Below are 23,038 nucleotides of genomic sequence, written 5' to 3' on the forward strand. Positions count from 1 at the left end.
AGATTTTGTAACTTGTACTTTGTGTCAGTGTAGATTCTAAACACAGACATCTGTTTTGGTTATCTAATAAAGAAAAAAAATAATTACAATGGAGTATTTGAGTTTTTTTATGCCTCATATTTATTTTCATGTAGGCTGTGCTTCTTTAAAAAAAGAAAAAACACATAGTAACAATGACCACAACATGGGTTTATACCCATATCATCTCCAGAAGTTGCTATTTACATCACAGACAACATTTATTAAAACATGTAATAGTACTGTAACAAGTGCCCTACCACTCCCTACATTGGCCCAGCAGTTTGGCAGACATATTCCACACACAGGACATTATAGACCTACAGTATGTGATGGTGCATGATAGGGTGAAGTCTAGAGTTCACTGATCATAACATGCTTAATATGGCAGGTGGTTGGTCCCTGCGGGGCAATTGCTAGTTTGGAGTTTAACATGGTTTTAAACTGGAGTTTGAGTTGGGAGTTGGAGTTTAAAACCATGTTAAACCCCATACTAGCGACAGAGCAATTGCCCCTGCTTGACTATCTCAGTTTTAGTCCACCTTGGCAGTTGAATACAAGGCTCCCGTCATCCAAACAGATGCATAAAAAACAAAATTCACATTAAATATAAAATGGAAAGATAATAGCATATCCATTAGTATCCGAGGTGAGAACATTACAGTACTGATTTTTAGCCAGTGAACGAATCCTGTGAAAGTTTTGTGACCAACTGAAGAGCTATGAAATAAAAGGACACAAAACAGGAGTGCATTTCTAGGGATCCATTTGAATAGATTGGGACTACTGAGGCACCATCTCTTTGAGTGCTTTAAACTATGCCTGTTATTATGCACTCTAGTATGCATATACTAAAAAACAACACATCTGTACATGGTTAATTAACAAAATATATCTTTAACAATGACTCAATACATATTCAATGGCGACACACACAAACAGACCACACCAGAATAAACATATTTAAGACCAGTGACTCTGTAATAAGAAAGCCGTTCTGAATGAATTCAAAAAAAGAATCCAAACTTATTCTTGGCAGGTTTTAAACTAGCACACTATTCTAAGCAAATATGTACTCTGTATATTAGGTCCTTATGAAGAATTCAGGCTTTTTGATACTTGTTGCGAATACTAGCAAGCTGTCTTCACAGAGCCTGTACAACAGGAAGACAAAAGCTACTGAACCTCATTTAGCTTCAAAGAAAGAACAAGATATGAACACCAATCATCTTGAGTTGTGTTCAGTTTCCAGGTAACAGGTAAATTCATAGCATCGCAGTCACAGTTAAGGTGGCTTACTTAAAAGGACAGCATGGCCCAATATAAATACACTGCTTGAGCGAATCCTGTTTGGATCAACTCCATAAACGTCCAGAGCATTAGGTGGGTCCACAGAAACAACTTCCTGGGTCCGTGGAAGGGATTTACAGAACATGACAGTAGTTTGGAGAGGAAGCACTCTGTTGCAGATCCATCAGTGCGCCCTTGGCACTATATCTGCTCTTCTATGGGGGATGAGATTGGTCTAACCTTTGAACCTTTGAGTGTCACTGATTGAAATGTGTCAGTCCTCACAGTTTGATCATTGAGCCACGTCAGATCTCCGTCAAAGTGATTTTATATCCATCCGCATAACCCTCAATGTTCAGGATGAAGGTATCCTCATTGGAATAGTGCTCAATGATATTGTCATCCATGTTCACCAGGATCCTGCGGAAGACAAGCATCAGATAAGCATGATGGTGAAATAACCAAAAGCCACTGGAACAGAAATGGAATTGTCTTGAATGTACATTGTATGTCTGATTCAGCACACACAGTAAGATAGAAAGTGTACTGACTCAAGACCTTACTCACCCTTTTTTGCTTTTCTTGTAGATCTTTGCTATTCTGTCGAGGGGCACTCCGTATTTTTCTGAAATCTGTTTTCAATAAAAAAACCAAAACATCACAAAATCACATTTGAACACGATGGACTGGCTGTTCACTGCCAAAGATAGGCTATCAGTGTAAATATGCCTTGTGACTGTGATAATTCTAAACCAAGACTGCACAGACCCGATCTATTGTCTCTACAGTCAAATTCAATCATCAGTTGTCAAGATCTCTTGAAAATACACAAACAATGTCCGGCAGTGACAGGCGTTATTAGGAAAGAACATTATCTTAGCAATATAATTTCAACACAATGACAGCATTAAAGCCATGCAACATTTTGTGTCAAGCTGAAATACTCACAGCTTCCATCAGCCCCTTCAGTGTGGGAGACTTAAGCATCAGGGCGTCAAACACTTCATCAGCCTCTTTTCTCACGTACAGCAGAACTGGACAGACAGAGAGAGAGAAATCAGATGGATTGGGAAGGTTTTTCAACCAGTGGGATCTGGTGACTTTCTCAAAGTAAATGGTAGCACTAAAACAAGGGGCTACTTTAAGATTCTGGAGGAACAGATTCTGGAGACCTGCCCCATAGGCAGCCTTGGACCATTAAACCACATAATGATCCAAAACATACAGCCAAACAAGGCAAGAAATGGTTAACAGAGAACAATGTCAGCATTTTAGAGTGGCCCAGCCAGTCCAGACCTCGATCTGTCAAAAAAGAGCACAAGACCAGAGTGGTGGCAAAGCATTGTTCCTGCCTCAAAACGCAGATTACTGCTTAAAAGTTGCGTTCTACAATCATTGTGGACAGGCCACCTTCTAGTAGAAGGTGGAGGTAAGGGTTTCATTTTCAAAAATGTGTTTTCAAAGAGCCCATGTCTATGGGTTTATTTCACCCATGATCCTCTTGCCAGAAAACCACAACCAAATCAAATAAAATTGTCATGATTGATTCTTACTTTTCTTCTGTGTCTCTTCTTTGAGCTGTTTGTGGGGCGTGGGGCAGAAGTCTTCCTCAGGTGGCCGGAACATTCGCTTCACCAAGACACTCCTGTCACCATCACAGGAGTAAAGGCCAATCACACTGGTGCATCGTTTGAAACAGACCAATCAGGAGTCAGTAACGTGCAGCCACCTCACAGTATATCAGGCCATGATAAAGATCAAAGCTGAAGACTGCATGTGTGTCTTCGTCAATATATGTCACTGTGTGTGTTTGTGTGTGTGTGTGTGTGTGTGTGTGTGTGTGTGTGTGTGTGTGTGTGTGTGTGTGTGTGTGTGTATATACTCACCCCTCCCTCTCCATTTCTTCTGTATTGAAGGTGAACACCTGGCAACAGAGGTAAAGTCATCTATTAAACAAGTTTTTACATTTAATTGTACAGAAATATGTCAAAATAGCACATTGCTTCCCATTGTTGAACGCTGTTATTTCACAACCCCATGAACTAGTCTGCTCTGATGATGGTGATGTTTGACATAATGACCACTGCAGCCAAAATCTCCCGCACCCAAACTGGCATGCCCACCCTAGGAAACCTGACTGTGGCATTTCCAGGTGATATTTGGAAAGGTCCATTTATTTCTTTGCTACTCCACAAAGACATTCTCATTAAGGTGCCTCATGCTCTAGATAAAGTTTTGTGATGGCAGTCTCATTCCACTTCAGGTTCAGCAGAGGCCATTTCTACGGTTAGACACTGAGACAGAGAGTGAGTCGTGTTGGCCACGCAGGTCAGTTGCCATCACTCATGACTTGGAATCTGTGTTGCCACCTTTAATCTCATGAAGGTGCGTGCCTGCTCTCGATAAAGCTTGCGATAGGTTAGACACTGAGACAGAGAGTGAGTCATGGCCGGGTCAGTTGCCATCACCCATGACTTGGAATCTGAGTTGAAGCAAAATAAACGCACTCTCGAATAAATCTTGGTATTTTATTGACTTGGTTCATGCTTTCAAGTCAATAAAATACCAAGATTTATTCGAGAGTGCGTTTATTTTGCTTCATACTAGTTTTTGTTTTTACGCACCCAAAGACTCTAACATTCGGAGTTTGAGCGCATCCGCTTTTCAGATCTTGGAATCTGTGTTGCCACCTGTTTTCACCTGTGTTGAAACCTGCCTGCGCCATTGGTCTCACCTGTCCTGCCCTCTGCAGATTACCAAAATGCACATCTGGGATGAAGAGGACGGGCTGGGCGTCCAGGTCTATCATTGTTTTGAAGAATGTTGTGTCGGACTTCTTGGGGAGGGCAACCGCCCCCATGCTCCCATCTTTGCCTGGAGAATGGAGGAGAGATTGGAGGTATGAGTGTTTACTTATGTGGGACTTGTTGTCAGCATGTTGATAATCGGAAAATAAGAGAGGTTTAATAGGCCATAATTCGAACTTCACCTCGCACACACTTACACGTGCTTTTAATTAAGGTAAATTACCTGTCATTATGTTCCTCTTAAATTGCTCAATTTCTCTTTACGCTAGTAGGCCTACACAAATTTCACAAATCACATTCTGTAAATTAACCATGGATAAGAGATCATTTGAGTTTACATCTATATAGTATTACTATATCTATATAGTTTACTACAGTTATAGCATAGTTTACGTCTATATACAAAACGTAAGCGAATGTTGTGTGTGTAAAGCTGAGATCAGAAACACTGTGATAAGGAGATTCATTTAACAGAGGACTGACCTTTGGCCTTCTTGCGGTTCTGTTTCCTCTCCTCATCTCGGATCTTTCGCTCTGCTCCCTAAAAGAGGTGAACACCAATCAATGACCGTTTGAGTATAGACACTGAAGCAGATGTAGAGTACTACAGTTACCCTTATATAATCCCATAGCCTTTACTTTGCCTATAAACATGAGTCATCAATCAGGCTTCTGGCTGCCCACTACAGAAGAAAATCTCAGGCAGGATCAGCTTTTAGCAGTCATAAGATAGATGAAAGTCAGGCATGGATCCTCCAGGTTTGTGTGTATCAAAATATCTAAGAGCAGGTGTTACACCTTGTAACGGTAAACATGTGTAAAATGAAAGAAAACTCAAGCAGCACTCTACTGCCAATGTTAAAACCATGGGCTTATACTTATACAGCGTCAGCACTGGTATGGAGATCCATAGCTCAAGTGGTAGAGTTGATTTGTCCCTACGAGGAAGGTGAAAGGGCACAATACACCACCAGGGGGAGGCAAACAGTCAAACCATCCTGAGTGCGTCTAGAGTGAGCTATAGCCTATAGCTAAAACCATTGGGTTCCTATACATTTGTTTAGAATAACCTGCCAGACTAAAGCAAGATTTGTCTTCTGGAACATACTGCCTGCTTACTACATCTTTCCTCATTTTTCAAAGACATATTACTAGGTAACTACAAGTTCATAGAAGTTCATACCTAAAACTGACTAAAAGCTTTCTGTGTGACAGATGCCATGTACATTTCCTCCTGAAAAGACTGTTTAGCCCCCAAACATACAAGCCCTACCCAGCCAGTCTGGCTGCCCTCTGATCAAGGTTTAGTGAAAGTCTTTGAAGGGTCAGATTTCAGGAGTTGGGCTTCACCTTGTCACAGAAGACCTTGATCTGGCAGTAGGCGCGATGCAAGGGCTTGTTGCTGCGGTTGTTGTAGCTGTAGGTGTCAATCTGGATCATAAGGGGAAGACCTTTCACTCCTTTCTGCGAGGAGAAGTCAGTGCTAAGACAGTTCACTGTGATGAAGATCTGTAGACAAACAAGCAAACTAATGTCAAACACAAATGACAAACACACACTATAAAACAACAGCACAAAATATTCCAACCACTCCCTATGACCTTATAGACCCTCCATGGGTATATTCTAATTAGCACAACAAATATGTATGGCAGTTACAGTGCTGTTTTTAATGGCTCATCGTGCTATGGTGACAGTTATTTTAATGAGCCTGTTTCATGAGAAATGTCCTGTGTTATTCTCTCATCATCCTGCTACAACTTGTCCAAACTTCACTCTTCCAACACTTTTCATAGAGAGCAAAAAAGGACACGTGTGTAATTCTCTGTCACTATGCCATTTCCTTTGACTTTCTTAATAACAAAAGTATCATCAAACATTTTTTTTCTGGGCTCCCCTTCATAAATCAAATGTCAAACTCAAGTTTAACGGCCGCAAAATTGCAAACATTCATCAGCATGACCTCATCAATCTCACCGTTACATGTTATCTTGCCCTTAACCGAAGTTAGATTGAGTCTTTATGGTTTTGGAGAATATAATGAAAGCTGGCAGATGTTTGGCAGATTTACACATACAGTAAACACTAATGCATTTCATGTGTGACCTAATGAGGAAACATGTGACTACTGACAGATTCTCACAGTTATTGTGTGTGACACTCCTTCTCACACAAACGTGGACTTAGTCAGGTGAGGTTGGGCGTATCACAAAAAGTATTTTCCCACCATCCCAACTTCTCCACCGTGTCTCAGCTTGTGTATGAAGCCTACCAGTAACAGTCACACATATACACACACTGCTTTGTGCTGTTCCTTAGTCAGTCCCTCTGGTGAATATAACAGACCCTAGTTGATGGTTGCTCAAGGAAATAGCCATGTGTTTTTCTTTTTCTATCTTCAAAATTTAAGAACTTCACAGGAGTCCCCCACTACTGAATGCATTAAGTAGTTGAATATTAACCAAAATAGCAGCAATGGACAGCTGTTAAGAGCTTTGTTTGCATTTCATATTCAGCACCTGCATACAGCCCAATTAAGTGGTTGTAGTTCTTTGTACCACCTCATTTTGTTAAGTTGTCGTAAACATATTAAATTAACAACATAAAGTCCAAGGTAACATTTATTTGTTTTAATATGTGCTTCCCTTTGAAGTCTGTCGCACACACAGTCTCCAATGCTTAATGCAAATGGCTGGAATCATGCATCATGAATTCTCCTGGGGCATTTTCTATGCTCTGTAGATCAATGGCTCTCTAAGAAACTCAGGTTAATAGTCAGAGCTTCCTTTACCTTTAGGTGGCATGGTCTCTTAACCATTACGCACAGAGAAAATGAAGGCTAAGTAGGATTCAGACAGAGATGGTTATCAGCGCTGGCTGATTCAATTGATAAGATTGCCTACCCAGAGCTGTGTGCGTGCGTGAGCCAAGGCAGACACTGAGACACCGCTGCCATTCACAAAACCTCATTAAATGGCTCAGCAGCCGAGCTATGCGGTTTAGCCCCACACAAGGAAGTCATACTCTTAATAGCTTCAGCATCCAAACTGCCGAGAAAAGGCATTGGGGAGAACGGATTAGAAGGCAAATATTGACCATTTGGTATTGGAGACGAGCGCAGTGCCGAGTGTTTGTCTTGCGCTTTATGGGCACAGAAGAGACAAATAAAGAACTCAATGAAAGGGCAGAGCTTTCTGTGTGGCATTACAGTGTGTGTGTGTGTGTGTGTGTGTGTATGTGTGTGGGTGGGTGGGTGGGTGTGTTTGTGTTTGTGTGTGTGTGCCCCTGCGTCTCTGTATGTGTGTGTGTGTGTGTGTGTGTGTGTGTGTGTGTGCCCCTGCATCTCTGTATGTGAGTGTGTGTGTGTGTGTGTGCGTGCGACACTTGCTTTGCTCATCTTTCTCTCTCAATCTACCCCCCTCTCTCTCTCTCACACACACACTCTCTTTGCCTCTCTCCCTCTCGGTCTATGCATTCACCTCTACTTTTCTTCTCCCCATGCGTGACACCCGAGGCCTGAGACCGAAGCAAAATAGAGCAAAATACACATTTCAGGGTTGGGCTGGGTAAATGCATGTGTGTGGAGGAGCTATACAGAGGGGGGGTATACAGCATTGTGTTTGTCCTCCTCAGCGTCACACTTTAAACAGCGTGGGCCCGGCTCTAAAGGAGTGGTCACAAAAGGACGGGACTTCCTCAGGCACACAGGCTAAGAATACACAAACACACACACCACACAGAAAGAGAGAGAGAGAGAGAGAAAGAGAGAGGAACTATACTTAAATGAAAGAGAGCAACGGAGAGAAAGAGAGAGACAGGGCTGCTTCTCAGAATTAATTCAGAAAGATATAGCATCATCCAGTTAATGACTGGGGAAAACCTTGTTCCACAACACCTGAGGTCCTGAAGGGAGCTGGGACGATGACACCAGCCATTTGCTTCACATGTGTGCAACTATAGGATATTCCTGCAGTCTATGGGCCACACCCGATGGTGAGGACCTACGGTCACTGAGCTGCGGTGCCAAAGCAAACACATGAGCCAGAATACCTTAACAAATAAAAAGAAGACCTACCTTGGCTTCTTCATTCACATCCCAAGTGAAAGATACGGCATTGTAGGCAATTTCCTCAATGTTTCCGATGGTGTTGAAGCTCTCTTTATAGTCAGCTGTGGAGAGAACGCTCTTAGTCAACAACAACACACTCACGACACCCTGCCATTAAATGTTATGCTATCCAGGACTGACAGTTATACAAAAGGCTCGGAAGTTGTATCAGATTAAACTGATATAATTGTACGTGTCAGTAAAACAGCAAAAGTGAATGTTTTGAAAATAAAGAAATCACAGAGGTGATGTTCAGCCAGGGCAGCATATCTGGGCATTGTTGTCTCTGACTGATAAGGGCTCCAGTGCAATATACAAGGGCACACTTCAGCTGCTGATAACGCTTATCTCCTCCGATAAACAATCACTCAAAGCTACCGCATACAGGGGAGTGGGTCATGACACATGCACAGATATTTCACATATCAACAGTGATCTGTGAAAAGTGAAAAGACATCTGTATGCTATATACAGCATTTCAGAAAATGTTTTAGAAATGCTTAGAAGCAGTTGAGTCACTCAGATATTGTTTGTCACTGTCATTTCACCATGTTTTGAGTACAGAAAAATGCTATTATATGATTTTTTAAAAACAGGTCATCAGCATCATTCTTCACCAAATTACATGTCACATGGATGGGGTCATCCCTGAGCTGGGCTTGGCCACGTAGCTCCAGTGAAAGGAACTCTGAACTCTTCAGCATAAACCAAGAGATTTTGGACAATTTCATGCTCCCAACTTTGTGGGAACAGTTTGGGGATGGCCCTTCCTGTTCCAACATGACTGCGCCAGTGCATAAAGCAAGGTCCATAAAGACATGGATGACAGAGTTTGGTGTGGATGAACTTGGCCTGCAGATTCCTGATCTTAACTCAATAAAACACATTTGGAATGAATCAGAGCAGAGACTGAGAGGCAGTCTCCTCATCCATCATCAGTGTGTGACCACACAAATCTGCACCTCTGAAAGAATGGTCAAAAATTCCCTTAAAACACACTCCTAAACCATCTGGAAAGCCTTCCCAGAAGAATTGAAACTGTTATAGCTGCAAAGGGCGGACCGACGTCATATTAAACCCTATGGATTAAGAATGAGATGTGACTGAAGTTCATGTGTGAGTCAAGGCAGGTGAGCAAATACTTTTGGCAATACAGTGTATGAGTGCAAAAGCCATTGGAGGGTTTTCTCTGCATTCAAAGGAGCTCAGTGCAGGTGATCATCCAGACAGAGCTACAGTGCCTCCTCTCCAGGACCAGAGGGCGGGCTATCCCATTCCCATATTCCCAGGTTCTCAGGGAATCTCCTGGTTTTCCCAGGTGCTTGTGAGCCAAACCAGTCCACATCCGTTAAGCCCTGTATGCACCCCCCCCCCCCCCCCTTGTTAAATGGGCCCCATTCAAATCCCAGATCTTGTGACATGGCCCCGAGGCCCGAGAACAATCCCGCCTCAACTGCTATTCAAATCCCAACTGTGGCGGTGTCAGGTTGCAGTCACTGTCTGTCCTGGCCAGCCCGGAGCTGCAGGTTGCTGTTTGCCATATGCCCAGAGGTCACCTTGTCGCGACAACGCCCTTCCTCTACCTTTTATACATATATGTGCCTGTTGTCTCGCAATGGGTCAGGCTGAAACATCTACGGTAACACCTCTTCAAAGCCCCCTTCTCACCATCGCTCGGCAACCCCCCCCCGTGCCCCACCTGTGAGAGTTATGTCCAACAAAGACAGTGGTGGTGTCCACCCCTAGGGGTGCGGCTGCATCCCTGATACCCACAATCCCCCTCACCTACAGCTGGTCCTCAACAGACCACAAGAAGGGGATGCCTGACGGGCCGTAAAATACCCTCGGTCACTCCACAGCTGCTCTCACTTTAACCACAGCTTTAACCATACGAGTGGTTCAGCTCGCTCAATGTGACTGCACACATTCGAGCATTTAGTCATAATTATGTTAGTATCTACATTTGATTAAAAAAATCAAGCCACCAGTACAGGCTGTTGCATTTCTGCAATGACATAATGCTGTGTTCGCCATGCTCTACAAGCACAGCGGCCACAGACATTTTTGTTGTCAGTGATCATCTTCATCCTCCTTTGACAGAGCCAGGCACGCACCTGTCACCTGCCTTCATTACCCAGGCAAATTAAACCACAGTGTTGCTGGGGATATGGAAACAGGTCTTTTCCTCTTTTAAACACAAGACACTGTGTATCTACTTCATGGTCACCTTTTACCACTGTCTAACCCAGGTTTGTGTCTCAGGACTATGTGGTTTCCCTGACACAACTTAGACATAGTGGTGTGGAAATTGTCATTATTGTCCTATGAATATCTTGAAAGTTAAATGGTATCAAACCTGAGGTGAATCATGAAATAGTAGCCTGTCTGTTACCACCTAATCAAAAGAGTAAGTTTGAGTTCTATGTTGATTTGTTTGTGAGGCCTACAGCAGAATGAATACCGTAAGCCTACACAACACGAGAAGCGTGGGACATTCCTCTGTCTGTTCCAACAAGCCGAAAGATTTCTCACCATTCAAACGGTCTCCCACATGCCACTGCGTAGTACGCAGGTCACAGCTTGCCATCACCGTCCATACCTCACATTAACACTCAAGCATACCGGACCTGTTCTCTCATGACACAACACAAATCCCTTCAACAGCCACGTACCGTGTAACTAACACACTTGTACACACCTGTACACACTTTCACTCAAAGCAAAGATTGTTTTCCATATAGTTTCAACTAACAAAACAATCGAAACACATTTTTTTCCCTTTGAAATCCACATGAAAGGGCTAAACGTCACTATTTTAGAATTTGCGTCATAAAAAAGGCAACGACGCATAACCACAATACATCTTGAGAAAAGCTGTGGAGTCCAGGGAACACCCAGCTGGGTTAACTTTACACCTTGGTAGATGAGGGGAGCCATGTTCAGTTAGGATAGCGTGAGAGGACCTGGGGGAAGAGTCTGAATCTGAGCGGGGGAGGGAGGATGGGATGTTGACTGCACACCTGTTTACAATGCACATCTATATCTTTAGAACTGGTGTGTATGTACAGTAGAAGCAGCAACATGATCCTTGTTTCCTATCCTTGTAGATTTAAACATTTCAAATGTCAGCTCAGTCATCCTCACTTTGTCAAACAGTATGCTATAATGCATTTCAGGGAACTGTTAGCATTTTAGGGCTATAGTACTGAGGTTCTCTGTGGGGAACTACGTGAGCTCTCGCTTCATGGGAAATAGCAGTAACTCACCGATGTCAAGGACACGCTGTTTGGCTGTGTGTTGGCGGGAGTGCCAGTACTTCCAGTATTTCAGCTGCTCATCACGGTTCTTGTCCTCACTGAACACCACCATAATCACACTCTGGAAAGGGGAATCAGGGAACACAGCGTGACATCATGTGAAAATTGCAATAGGCTGATGATAATAGACTGACAGTTACAGAAATAGACTGATGGACTGATCACTTATCTTTGATAAGTGACATATGACATCTAGACATTTTGAAGTAAAACACTGCCCAGTTAATATATATTCCATTACTATCAACAAATTGCAACTGGCTAATTCACTGTTCCAGACACAACTTTCTGCAAATAAACAAAGCTTTGGTAACCTTAACATGTGTGCATCAAATCAAACTAAGGGATTCTTTGAGGGATATTGGGTGTTAACATTATTCCTATTGGATAAAAGTAAAGCTAAGTGCTGACTACTGTGTTTTAAAAGCAGCCATTTTTACATTCCACTGCAGGGAAATAAGTCTTTGATTAGTGTAATTAGTGTAGATAGAAAAATAGATAGATAAGCAGATAGATATATAGATAGATAGATACTACCTAAAACCTGGTAACTACGTAAAACCTGGGAGGGAGCTGGTGCAAAATCTCATTGTTGGAATCCCATAATGCACCATTCACCTAAGATATCTATACCGAGATTCTAACACTATATGAGGCAATGAGTGCAAGTTCCCTACATGAGTTCCCTATAGATCACTCACCCTGACTTTGCTGATGGGATGTCTCAGTCGCTTATTGGCTCCTGTTTCACTCAGGGTCACAGCATAAAACTGGCCTTTGTTCAGGTATGTCATAGGCCCATCTCCCTGTTTCTGACGCAGTGACCTTGTAGCTTCGAGGGTGTACTGAAAAGTGTCACTACCCCTGCAAATTGTAAATACAATGCAGCGTGTTATTTAGACTGCATCAAACATTCACTTAAATACATTCCTCAACAGATGATGTTGTGAATATTGAAAATATACATTTGCTTATCTCTGTAACAGCTCACTGTGTTTTATGAAGGTTTTCACACAACTTCCACTGATTCATGCAACTGTTAAGGCTGTTTTCAGATATATTTTGAACAGGCAAAGTAAAACCAGACAGGCGCATCTTACACATCTGGTTGCTCAAACACAAAACCATCAGCTCCCAAAGACGAAGACCGGTATTTCTGTTTGAGGATAGAGCACAAGAACACATCAGAAGTCTCTGTTATAATAACATAATAACTACTACAGTACAATAATATCCAACGTCATACATCACTAGTAACAATACAACAACTTATCATCACAAAGAGTGTGTCATATTACAGTAATATCTGATGGTATTGATGGCTAACATTAGTATCCTCCTATCCAACATCATATATCTAAATTGTGCCTCAGGACAAACAGCTGCCTCTCCTCTGACAGCACTATTTGACTCCTTTTACTCACACACCTCCATTCCCATTCAGAGCATCAGTTTATTTTTAACTTCCACTAGTCCCCCCTTTCCTTAACTTTCATTTCATCAAACATCTTAAGGCAACCCTAAAGTACTTTTCCTCTGTCGCACGCACACTATTTGTTTATCCAAATAACGATGTCCACAGACAAGGTAGAGTTTGTCGCATGATTTTATGAAAGGATGATGTATTGTGACATCGAAGCAAGTCAAATTTGTAGTTTCTTATGTCTCATTCCATCGAACTACAGATCGGCTACCCGATCTGGTAAACTTACAGTGCGGTTATAGCCGATAGAGGGCCGCGAAGCGAATGCAGGAGTGCCGTTCAACCTGTTACAAGTTGATGAACCACTGAAATGATTTTGGAAATATTATTTTAAGGTGCAAAAAACTCTTTAGTGTTGCTTGTTATAAATTGATGCCCCCCCTGTTGTGTGACCCCTGGGTTTCCCTCTCCTCACCCCGCTGTTGTCCTCCTCATAGGTGCTGTCAGGTGAGCTGCGCTGCTCGTCTTTGCCGTAGGCGCCGTGTCCGAGCGTCACCGTGTCGTAGTTGTGGCTCTGCTCGTACACCACGCGCGCATGCTCCTCCCCCTCCTGCCGGTAGTGACCCGCCCCGGCAGTCATGAACACAGGCGTGTACACCTCCGCCTTCACCACGGTAACGGCAGCCGCCTCAGCACCCTCGGCGCCGCAATGGTCCCGTTTGGAGTCGGGATGCTCGGGGTTGAGGGACAGGTTCACCGGCACGGACTTCAGCACCTGCACCCGGTTGTCCACCGTCTCTGGCTCACCTTGGCTGCCACAACCCACCAAACTGTTCCTAGGCAACAGATATAGGCCTAATAAGGACACAATGAAGACAGCGCTAGCTAAAGTGCAGCACCATCACCTCACATGCACCCATTATTATTATCTTTATCTGTCATATCCGTGACATGCCACTGACCTCTTTTCCTGCTCCTCTGAAATTTCAACCACTTTGGGGATGGGCAAAACCCTTTTGTCCTTGGGAACCTGGACGAAAATGAAAGCAGAGACAAGTCTAAACATATTAGGAGAACGGTTTGAGATATGGGTAAAAAACAATGCTGTGCAGCTTTTTTTTTTTTTCACTAACATGGTTCAACATCGCAGTATTGCGCCATTGCAGAGGATGAAGGTCAAAGCGTTGTGTTTTACATGCATGTCAAAGCCCTTTTATAAGTTTACAGTGAATAATAGTGTCTTGGTAATGTCTCTTAAGCTTGAACCATGTTCACAGCATAACACAGATGAGTAACACCTAATATAACTAATAGCTTTTCAAAGGATTGTCTCTATAATGGTACACATAGGCTACTGTATATTGTGGTAAAATTAGAATAAATACACATTATTCCAAAATCAATTCATTTTGCTCAATATATTAATTTCGAAAGACCTAAACTCTCACTCTGTAACATGGCAGTGATAATCTGATTACTTGCCTATTTTTTGCCTGACTGACAAAGAGACTGACTTACAGTAACTATAGAAAACACTGTAGAAATGGCTAATTCACTTTGCAAAAGGAAACTATAATGTGTGTGTGTGTGTGTGTGTGTGTGTGTGTGTGTGTGTGTGTGTGTGTGTGTGTGTGAGTGTGAGTGTGAGTGTGAGTGTGTGTGTGTGTGTGTGTGTGTGTGTGTGTGTGTAGTACATACAGTAACTATGTGTGTTGAGTCACATGATGGAGAATGACGTCTGACCTTGTAGTAGTCATAGAGCAGCCCCAGAGCGGCTGCGCTGTCCTCGTCCCCATTGATGCTCATCATGGCTTTGGTGGCCGCCGTCAGGGGGTTCTCCAGGTACGACCGCCATGCCTCGTCCTCGCTGGTGTAGGCCCGACGCTGATGGAACGAGGTCTCGTTGGGCACGACCACCACCAGCCGCTTACTGACACACACACAGCACAACACAACAAAAACTGTCAGGGGCAAAGAACTCTGAAAGGACACAAAATAGAAATACTCAAAATAAATTTAAATCTAAATCAAAACCACAAATCTAATGTGATTTATTGTAAGTTTTTACAGTGAGATCTATGGAATTAAGTGAAATTTTATTATTTTGAAATTGTATTATTTTTTCATAAAAAATGCACTTCTCCACCAGCTCTACTTTATTCATTAAGTGGGCAAACATGTCAATGTTAATCAGTCAACGTGTAAACATGTTGACTGATTAAGCCTCATCTTACTGTCCTTTAAATTAAATGTATCAAATCCATCCGCTTATAGCCTTACATATTACTGGGTACAGAGCATGAGGAACTTTTCCCAACAGGTTTGTTTACATTTCAGTCCCTGAGGGTGTTCTCTTTCTCTAATGGTAATGCTTTTTTTTTTTTTTTTAGAGTGAGCGTAACTGTCCTATCATTTCTGTGAATGTATAGTAGCATTTCTGTGAATGTTTCATAATATGGTTGTATAACTTTGGAAATGCTGCTTGACGTTTGATAGGAAGTAACCATAGCATGTCACGTTTGACGGAATAGCCATCAATCAACTTCCTGTTTTTGAATGATGGTATTTTTACAATAATTTACAATGATAAAATGCATGCATTACATCAATGAACAAACTTCACATTCTTCCTGTCATATGTTACATAATGTATATTTACAATGTAATCTCATTATGTTTGGCTATTGGTGTTAATTATGTCTTATCTGCTCATTTGTAGGTTACAGATCAGTGTGACATAATGCTGTATAAATCACACAGATCCAACAATAATATATAAAGGCATAACAATCTAAAAAAATGTCTTGCTATGCAGAGTGTAGATCTGTAGGCTATCTCAAATGACACTGCCTATGATTTGGGTCATTTTATGAGTGAATGGCAGTGCAATTCTGTCCTATGGTGCAAAACTATTTTACTCATCCCTGTTCAAGGTGGTGCTGATCCTAAATAGACAAATTACTTGAATCCCAAAACATTGTAGTTACAGCTCCTGTGTTGTCATGTGAGCTATGGATCCACCAGGGTTATTTAATAGCATGTCATTTTCAAGAACATTTTCAAAAATTGAAAACACAGTTCATGTGATGATATACTGCCATAGATAAATACACAAACTTTTCTTGTATGAAGTAGGCCTACATACATTGTAGAATAACAATAGCATGTCTGAAGTTATCTATATTTTGTCAGAATATCTAAAACAAAGTTTATTGAGAAATCTGGATTTCTTTCTGAAAGAATAACCAGGTTTAGAAATGACTACATTTAATTTGAACTGAAGGGGAAAAAAAAAAAAAAAAAACTAAAACTTAGCTGATGTGAGAAAGAGCCTTATAGCCTACCACAACTATGCAATACGTTTTAATACATTTAGGCTGTATGTGATACCTTTGAATGTTTTAATTTCTGATTGTCTTTAGCATAGTTATGTTTAAATGCAAAGAGTAACCGGTTGGATTTTTTTTTAAATCGCTTCAGTTCCGTTGCTTTCTCCAGAAAATGGCGTTTGTCAAATACCAATTAGCCCGCTGTACGCAACCTTACCATAGCATTCTATTTAACAATCATAGCAAGACTGTACATCCATGTAGATGACCCTTGTAGCTCAAACAATATTTAATATAAGCAAAGAAAATTTAAAAGGAAATTATCTGTCCAAATGGTAATCTTGGAGCCTGATGAGAAGGCAACATTCAACCCATGTTCTGATATATGTTGCTCTGGAAGAAACACTTACCTGTCTGTCTCCTGTGACATATTTTGCTTCCTCCACGATTCTTCCTTGTGAAACTGGACTTTCAAGTCGGTGCAGGTAATAGAGTAGGCTAAGGCTGAGCAGAGTGAGCGAGCCAGAAACCCGGGCTACAGGTAAGTCTACTTTTCTTGCCCTGCTTATTTCAATCCCGTCTCACCTGCCAGGTACGGTACGACACCTCAGCACCCCAGCGTCGCCTAGTCCAGACGAATCTCAGTCAGTAGCCCTAATAAACATTTGTAATTGCTTAATAGATAAATTGTAATCGTTAATCGGTTATGGCCTAGGCCTCTATAGGTATATTAGGCTTGTAATATTTGGATAACTTTGTTGTACAGAAACTTTGATGGAATTCTTTCAGTGTAAAGGTACTTGGGTTGAACGAGGGACGACCCTGCGAGATGATTGGCCGAGGAGCACGATCTGCCGTGGTGATAGGTTACCGCGTCAGAAAAACAGGTAAGACCCACCTTACCTGCGGGAATAAAATGGAAAGTAGGGCGACATTGAAATGAGTTTAGACATTTCGACACAGAAGACTATGTAGTGTCTTATGAATATGCACAAGGACTGAAGCGTAGATATGGTGATGGTTTGCCTGCTTTTGAGGAACTGGAACCATGTTTTATGTGACTTGCTTGAGAGCTCAGGTATTTAAGGAGTCTATTACAGCTGCAATAGAAACATATCAAGGCAGCAGGTGCTCTGCAATTCATTCATATTGTGTATTAGCAATCAGGTCCAATAAGGAATCAGAAAGGCGAGAAAGCTTTTGAGTCCCCTTTGTGTTTTTGCTACAATGAGTTCATGAATAACTGAATGCTCTGAACGATTTTGGATATGATGCCACTTTTAGCCTGTCATGATCATATTGAATGGAGATCTCATTGGCTGTGGAGTGGGTATAAGCACAGCATCCAACTAAAACCAGGCGGCTATACTAAAAATAATTCTGCACTCAAAGTCTGTTGGTGTCTCTGAGGGTGTCATCATTTATCTGATATCACAGGAAGGATCAAGAGCTATGCAAATGTATTCGCTAAATGGAAGATTACCAGGTGATCCGTCAAACAGACCAGAGAGTGCTCCGTCATGTTTATCCACTGGCACTGTTGTCCTAATGAACCTATTGTATGGGAATTAAATGTTTGCGATCAGCTCCTTTAAACAAACCAATTTGCGTCTCCCCCCCACCTCCTCAGTCGGTTTTTGGGGTGTAAACACTGAGGGCCCCTTTGTAAAGGTGGCCTGATGAGCGACACCTTGGGCAAGCAAACACAAGCCTTTGTTTTGAGCATAGCACAGCCATTCAACAGCAGCAATAAATAGCAGACCCATGCAGAAGACAATGGGCCCCTCCCTGTCAGGGTCAGATAGCTGTGGCCAGTGGACCACAGGAGTCAGTCTCCTGTGATAACATCTTCACTGTCCAGGACATTTGTGGCCAAAGCCCTCACTTACCTAATATAGTCATTACAGTGAGTCAGTGGCTCATGTCATGACATACAGGTCTATAGCAACAATAAAAACTCTACGCAATTGCTAAAGCCTCTCCATTTGCTGAATTGGGAAACATCTATTTTTTTTTCATTATGTTTTCCTCTCTGTCAGACAGTTCTAGGTTTTTGTACTGGTCATTTTTTTAATGTATATGAAATATATTTGAAGCCTTTTTTCTGTTAAGAAATATATCCCTGATGGAAAACTTTAAAGCCTGTGAATCACTCAACCCCATTCTCCATCATTATTCCCCGCCTGGACTCTTCAGAGTTCTGCCCTAATGAGTGTAAAATAAATACAGGTGGGGTCCTTCAGCACTGAGCTTTATGGCATTTTCTGAACACAGCCCAAGGATTAAGCCTAATGCAACTGAACCGCACGATTGGGAAAGAGCTTCGCACACTAAGCCCCTGCCTTGCTCACACAAACAAGACAGGATGCAGGGGAGTGCACCTGATTTTAGTGCAGGATATATATAAATATATGTATACTTTGGCCCTGGGTAGTCTTTCTGCCTCTGTCTTCACACACACACACACACACACACACACACACACACACACACACACACACACACACACACACACCGTGCACCATTTGCATAAAATATTAAAAGCTGTATGTTAAACATGAAGGTGCTAGTCAAATCCTCTTGTTCTCATATTTTTTCCATTTCAGTCTCCATAGGCTGCTGGAATCTGGATTCTGTACATCTGGCAATTGAGGTAGCCCTTTGACAGGTCATGGACAGGCCAGGGCATGACAAGTAGGGAGAGGCCATGCTCTTTTCCATATTTTCACAGGATTCCATTGGAGCACTACAGCAACTGTGGGAACGGTGAAAGGTGTGTTGCATGCCAAGAATTTCCCAGTGGGAAAAAAAAGCACGCTTGTCCTGTTGTGACTTGCTGGGGCTGTTTTGGCATACCTGTTTGGCAAGTAGCGGTTAAGTATAGAGAGAAGTAGAGGGAGAAGGGACAGGAATGCCAGGGACTGGGACAGGGACAGGGGCTGGTATGTCAGGTCTGGCCGGAGTGATAACACAAGTGTGGGGTCAGAAAGAACTGGGGGTCAGTAGAGTTGCATGGTCCCTTACATACCGGAGAAAGCCTCGCTCTCACACACACAAACACATACAGTACACTCTCTCTCTCTCTCTCTCTCTCTCTCTCTCTTTCTCTCTCTCTCAAACACACACACGCACATTCACAGTTGCATACACACACACACACACACACACACACACACACACACACACACACACACACACGCATTTGCTTACACCAAAACACCTGCCCTCACACAAACCAGTTCCACAGACCCGCAAGAGCTGTAGAGCGGGTTTAGTAAAAGAGAGGGAAGAAGATCAACATCAGCAGCACTTGGAGACAGACATCCGTGTGTGCCTGTGTGTGTGCGTGCGTGTGTGTGCGTGTGTGCGTGTGTGTGTGTGTGTGTGTGTGTGTGTGTGTGTGTGTGTGTGTCTATGTGAATGTGTGTCTATACCTGTACTGTGGGTGCATGTTCTCCTCTCAATAGATGGACTGTCATCCAAACCAGTAGTATTTGCATTATCAGACCACTATCAGAGCCATGGCTAAGCTGTGTTTCACATGGTGCATCTGGTAGATATTTTTCTTTGTTAATATTTGCTCTATGTTACCTTTTGGCGCTGCGTGTCGAGAAAACCTGATGTTTTTTGGACACTGGTGAATCAAGGGGAAGTGACAAAGAAGGAAGATCAAACTTCCCCCAACAGATGGAAGAATCAAAACTGTCAGATAATTATTTGTATTGTGGGTGAACAACATGAAGCCTAACTAACATACATGTAATTGTTAGGTAACACCGCATCTTCAAATTACATTAATTTAATTTAATTTAATCAATCATCTAGGCTAAAGACAGGAGAAACATTATCATGTCTGTGAAAGACCAGCAACACTGGCCATGTTTTGTTTCAGCAGAGCAAAGACTAGTCATCTACATTTCTCAACCCAGACGTTCCTCTGACAGACACCTGGATTTCCTTTTATAGGCCTTAGTGCAACTCCTCCCCACCAAACCTCAGATGAGATTTAACACTGAGGGCATATTCCACAACTGCATGCGATTTTCATTTCGTTTTCATTCGTTGTTCTCATATTCAGCAACATATCAGATAAGCACCGTATTATAGCATTCCGAGTATTACCAGGCTATATACTAGTATTAGTAATCCATTAAAATAAAGTGTACGATTACGACATTTTCACAGTACAACCATGCCTGCCTCTCCCCCCTCTCCCCATCAACAAAGAACTGTAAGGATTCTCTTTCTTTCTTATGAAGTGAAAAGAGCTGTAATGTAACACCATATAACCGCTGGGAGCTTTTCTCACAATGATAACATTTCTCTCATGAATGGCCATCATAAAGTAGGACTGAACAAAGAGTATTCCTGTTTTTTGTGAATTCATTTAATGGGGGGAATTAATATTTTACATGCGTTGGGCCAAATGTGATCTTACAACTTCTCAATCACAATTTCTAGTTTTACATTACTGAACACTAAAACAAATCTGCCAAAATGATGGTATGATAGAACTGGAAAATTAGATCTCAACTACAGCTGGAACATATATCTGAAACGAATTACATTGTTAAGACAACACATCTATCTATAGGCTATGGAATATTTTATTAATTTCCATGATTATATTCATTATAGACACTTTTTTTTGTGATGCACTTCTTTATTTTTTGTTTCTTGAATTGGTTCCTGTGCTGAAAATGGAAAATAATTAAAGTAAAAAGTATTTTACAGCAAAATCTAATTCAGATGTGTTGTGTTGTCATTGCTCTGACTCAGCCCAACTCTTTCTAATAACTTTATGTGCACATTGACTTTTGGCAATGCATGAGGTAATCTATGGGGTTAACTTGTGTTGGTCTATTTTTTTGGGCAGCGGGATATTGATGTGTCCAGTCATGATGCACTCATGATATATTTATCTCCCTAATACAGATAGAGACAGAGAGGGATTTTATATACCCTGTATTTTTCACTCATGTGATGTCATGTTGGAATTAACGTCACGTGATGTTGCTCTCCATATTCTTCATAAAAGTTTTTTTTCCTATTAACTTCAAATCAAAGACAAAGTAAAGTATCTTATTTGATGTCTTTCTTTAAGACCCTTTAAGTCAGGTGTGATAGAGTGCAGTCAGTAGCGTTTAGTATAGGCTGCGGTGCAGTGGCCATACCATAGGCTAGTCGGGTCCAAGTGCACGTGGGACTGTAGTAAAGGCAGAGAGCAGTCACCCCACCTGGCCTCGAACCAGGGTGGCAAACCTGCAACTTGACCGTAATGCTGAAGAGCCAGGCCCTGGTACTGTCAGACCGTATGCTCAACCGTAGCAAAGATCCTCCGCTTTAACCCTCTCTGACCGTAGTGACGGTAGTCTGTCACACTGCCCTCCCCGTTGGAGAAGTGTGCCCAGCTGCCTATGCACTTCAAGCACCCTGGCATCCCTCAGTCCACTAGCCGTACTTCTCCCATCCCAGGGTGCCCCACATATAAGCCTATTATTCTTGGGGTCCCTCATACGGCTCATACTATACATTGGACAGGCCTCCAATGGCCTCACAGCAACCCATCCCACTTCTGACAACATATGCAGCAGAGAGAGAGAGAGCAGTTACTCTCCCCGGCCTCAAACCAGGGTCTCAGTGCTACCAAACTTGCAGTTTGACCGCAACTCCAAAAAGCCAGGCTTATTAGTATGACAGCCAGAGCACATAAAACTTAGATTTATAGAGCGCCCTTCAAGACACTCAAGGTCGCTTAACGAGAAAACAGAAAAGGGGTAGGGAAAGGGGGTTAGAGGCCAAAGTGAATAGCTGAGTCTTTTGAACACGCCTATAGGGAGGAGGCACTGCGTATGTGGAGGGGTAGATGGTTCCATAGACTGGGGGCAGCAGCACAGAGGGCTCTGTCCCCAAAGGTCCAGAGTCTGCTGCGGGGGGTGGCAAGCTGATCCTTGTCAAAGGACTGCAAGGACCGTGAGTGACCTGCAGTCAGTGAAGCTGCATGAGGATGGGAGTGATAGGGTGTTGTGTGTGTTAGTCCAAGATGACACCCAGGTTGCAGACTTCTGGGGATGGAGAAATGGAGTAGCCATCTACATCCAAGAGGAGATCAACAACATAGTGGTGCTGCAGGAGCTACCACTATGAGCATTACTGCTGTTGAGTTTGAGAAGATTAGCAGTCATCCAGGTTTTTATTTTCCAAAGGGCAGTTGACAAATGGTGTGGGTGGGAGCGGAGTGGAGGGTTTGGTGCTGAGGTACAGTTGGGTGTCATCAGCATAGCAGTGGAGTGAAACTGAGTCCATGGTGTCAGATAGGCTAATCTGACTTCAGCTCACTCTTCACTATATGAATAGGCCAAAAAGGCCAACAAACATATTTAAAATAGTGTTGAGTATGTACTCTGACTGCCACACCAGCAAGTCTGGCTTTTTTGTGTTGTGGGCATGGTGTAGGTTTGGTACCCTGATGACCTGGGCTTGATGCTGGGTGGATTACACCACAACTTCATGATTTACATTGCCATCTAGTGGTAATTTAGGCTGGGTGAACCCTGCCTGACCGCCTGCCTGCAAATTTGGATTTGCCTGCACATCTATCTCCCCTGCTTCCTGTCCACAACCTTTGGGTCCAAGCAATCACAGACTAGCTCATCCAAGAGACAGTAGAAATAAAGCGCGGACTCCTCATACTAATGTTCAATCTTAAAAGATTGATCTTAGTATGGTGATAGCCAGACTAGTGG

The 23,038-nt window shown here is 42.5% G+C and overlaps 1 protein-coding gene across 4 annotated transcripts; it reads right to left on the bottom strand.

Moving 5' to 3' along the window:
• Window positions 1-92: 92 nt before the first annotated feature.
• Window positions 93-17,066, bottom strand: grhl2b (grainyhead-like transcription factor 2b). Of its 4 annotated transcripts, none has more exons than XM_062528872.1 (16): window positions 16,703-17,066; window positions 14,707-14,893; window positions 13,926-13,993; window positions 13,439-13,793; window positions 12,641-12,696; window positions 12,242-12,404; window positions 11,490-11,601; window positions 8,191-8,285; window positions 5,466-5,624; window positions 4,599-4,656; window positions 4,043-4,182; window positions 3,195-3,232; window positions 2,862-2,986; window positions 2,257-2,342; window positions 1,876-1,940; window positions 93-1,728 (listed from the first exon to the last, which is right to left on the bottom strand). In XM_062528872.1, the coding sequence occupies exons 1-16, from the start codon at window positions 16,720-16,722 to the stop codon at window positions 1,614-1,616; spliced, it is 1,842 nt and encodes a 613-aa protein (XP_062384856.1). In that variant the 5' UTR covers window positions 16,723-17,066; the 3' UTR covers window positions 93-1,613. The 4 variants fall into 4 exon arrangements, with proteins under 4 accessions (XP_062384856.1, XP_062384855.1, XP_062384857.1 ...); XM_062528871.1 differs by having other exon boundaries at window positions 94-1,728; window positions 13,439-13,799; XM_062528873.1 differs by lacking the exon at window positions 16,703-17,066 and adding an exon at window positions 16,510-16,678 and having other exon boundaries at window positions 94-1,728; window positions 13,439-13,799.
• Between the last annotated feature and the right edge of the window lie 5,972 nt (window positions 17,067-23,038).

Source organism: Sardina pilchardus, chromosome 24 (assembly GCF_963854185.1).
Source record: "Sardina pilchardus chromosome 24, fSarPil1.1, whole genome shotgun sequence".
NCBI classification, from domain to species: domain Eukaryota; kingdom Metazoa; phylum Chordata; class Actinopteri; order Clupeiformes; family Clupeidae; genus Sardina; species Sardina pilchardus.

Bases quoted from the DNA above. Each gene is read 5' to 3' on its own strand.
- grhl2b (XM_062528871.1), bottom strand. From the start codon at position 16,722: ATGTCACAGGAGACAGACAG. The intron at 11,602-12,241 runs GTGAGTGATCTA...TCCCCTTTCCAG, and splicing joins ATCCCATCAGCAAAGTCAGG to AGTGTGATTATGGTGGTGTT. The intron at 5,625-8,190 runs GTAGGTCTTCTT...GTTTGTCTACAG, and splicing joins ATGTGAATGAAGAAGCCAAG to ATCTTCATCACAGTGAACTG.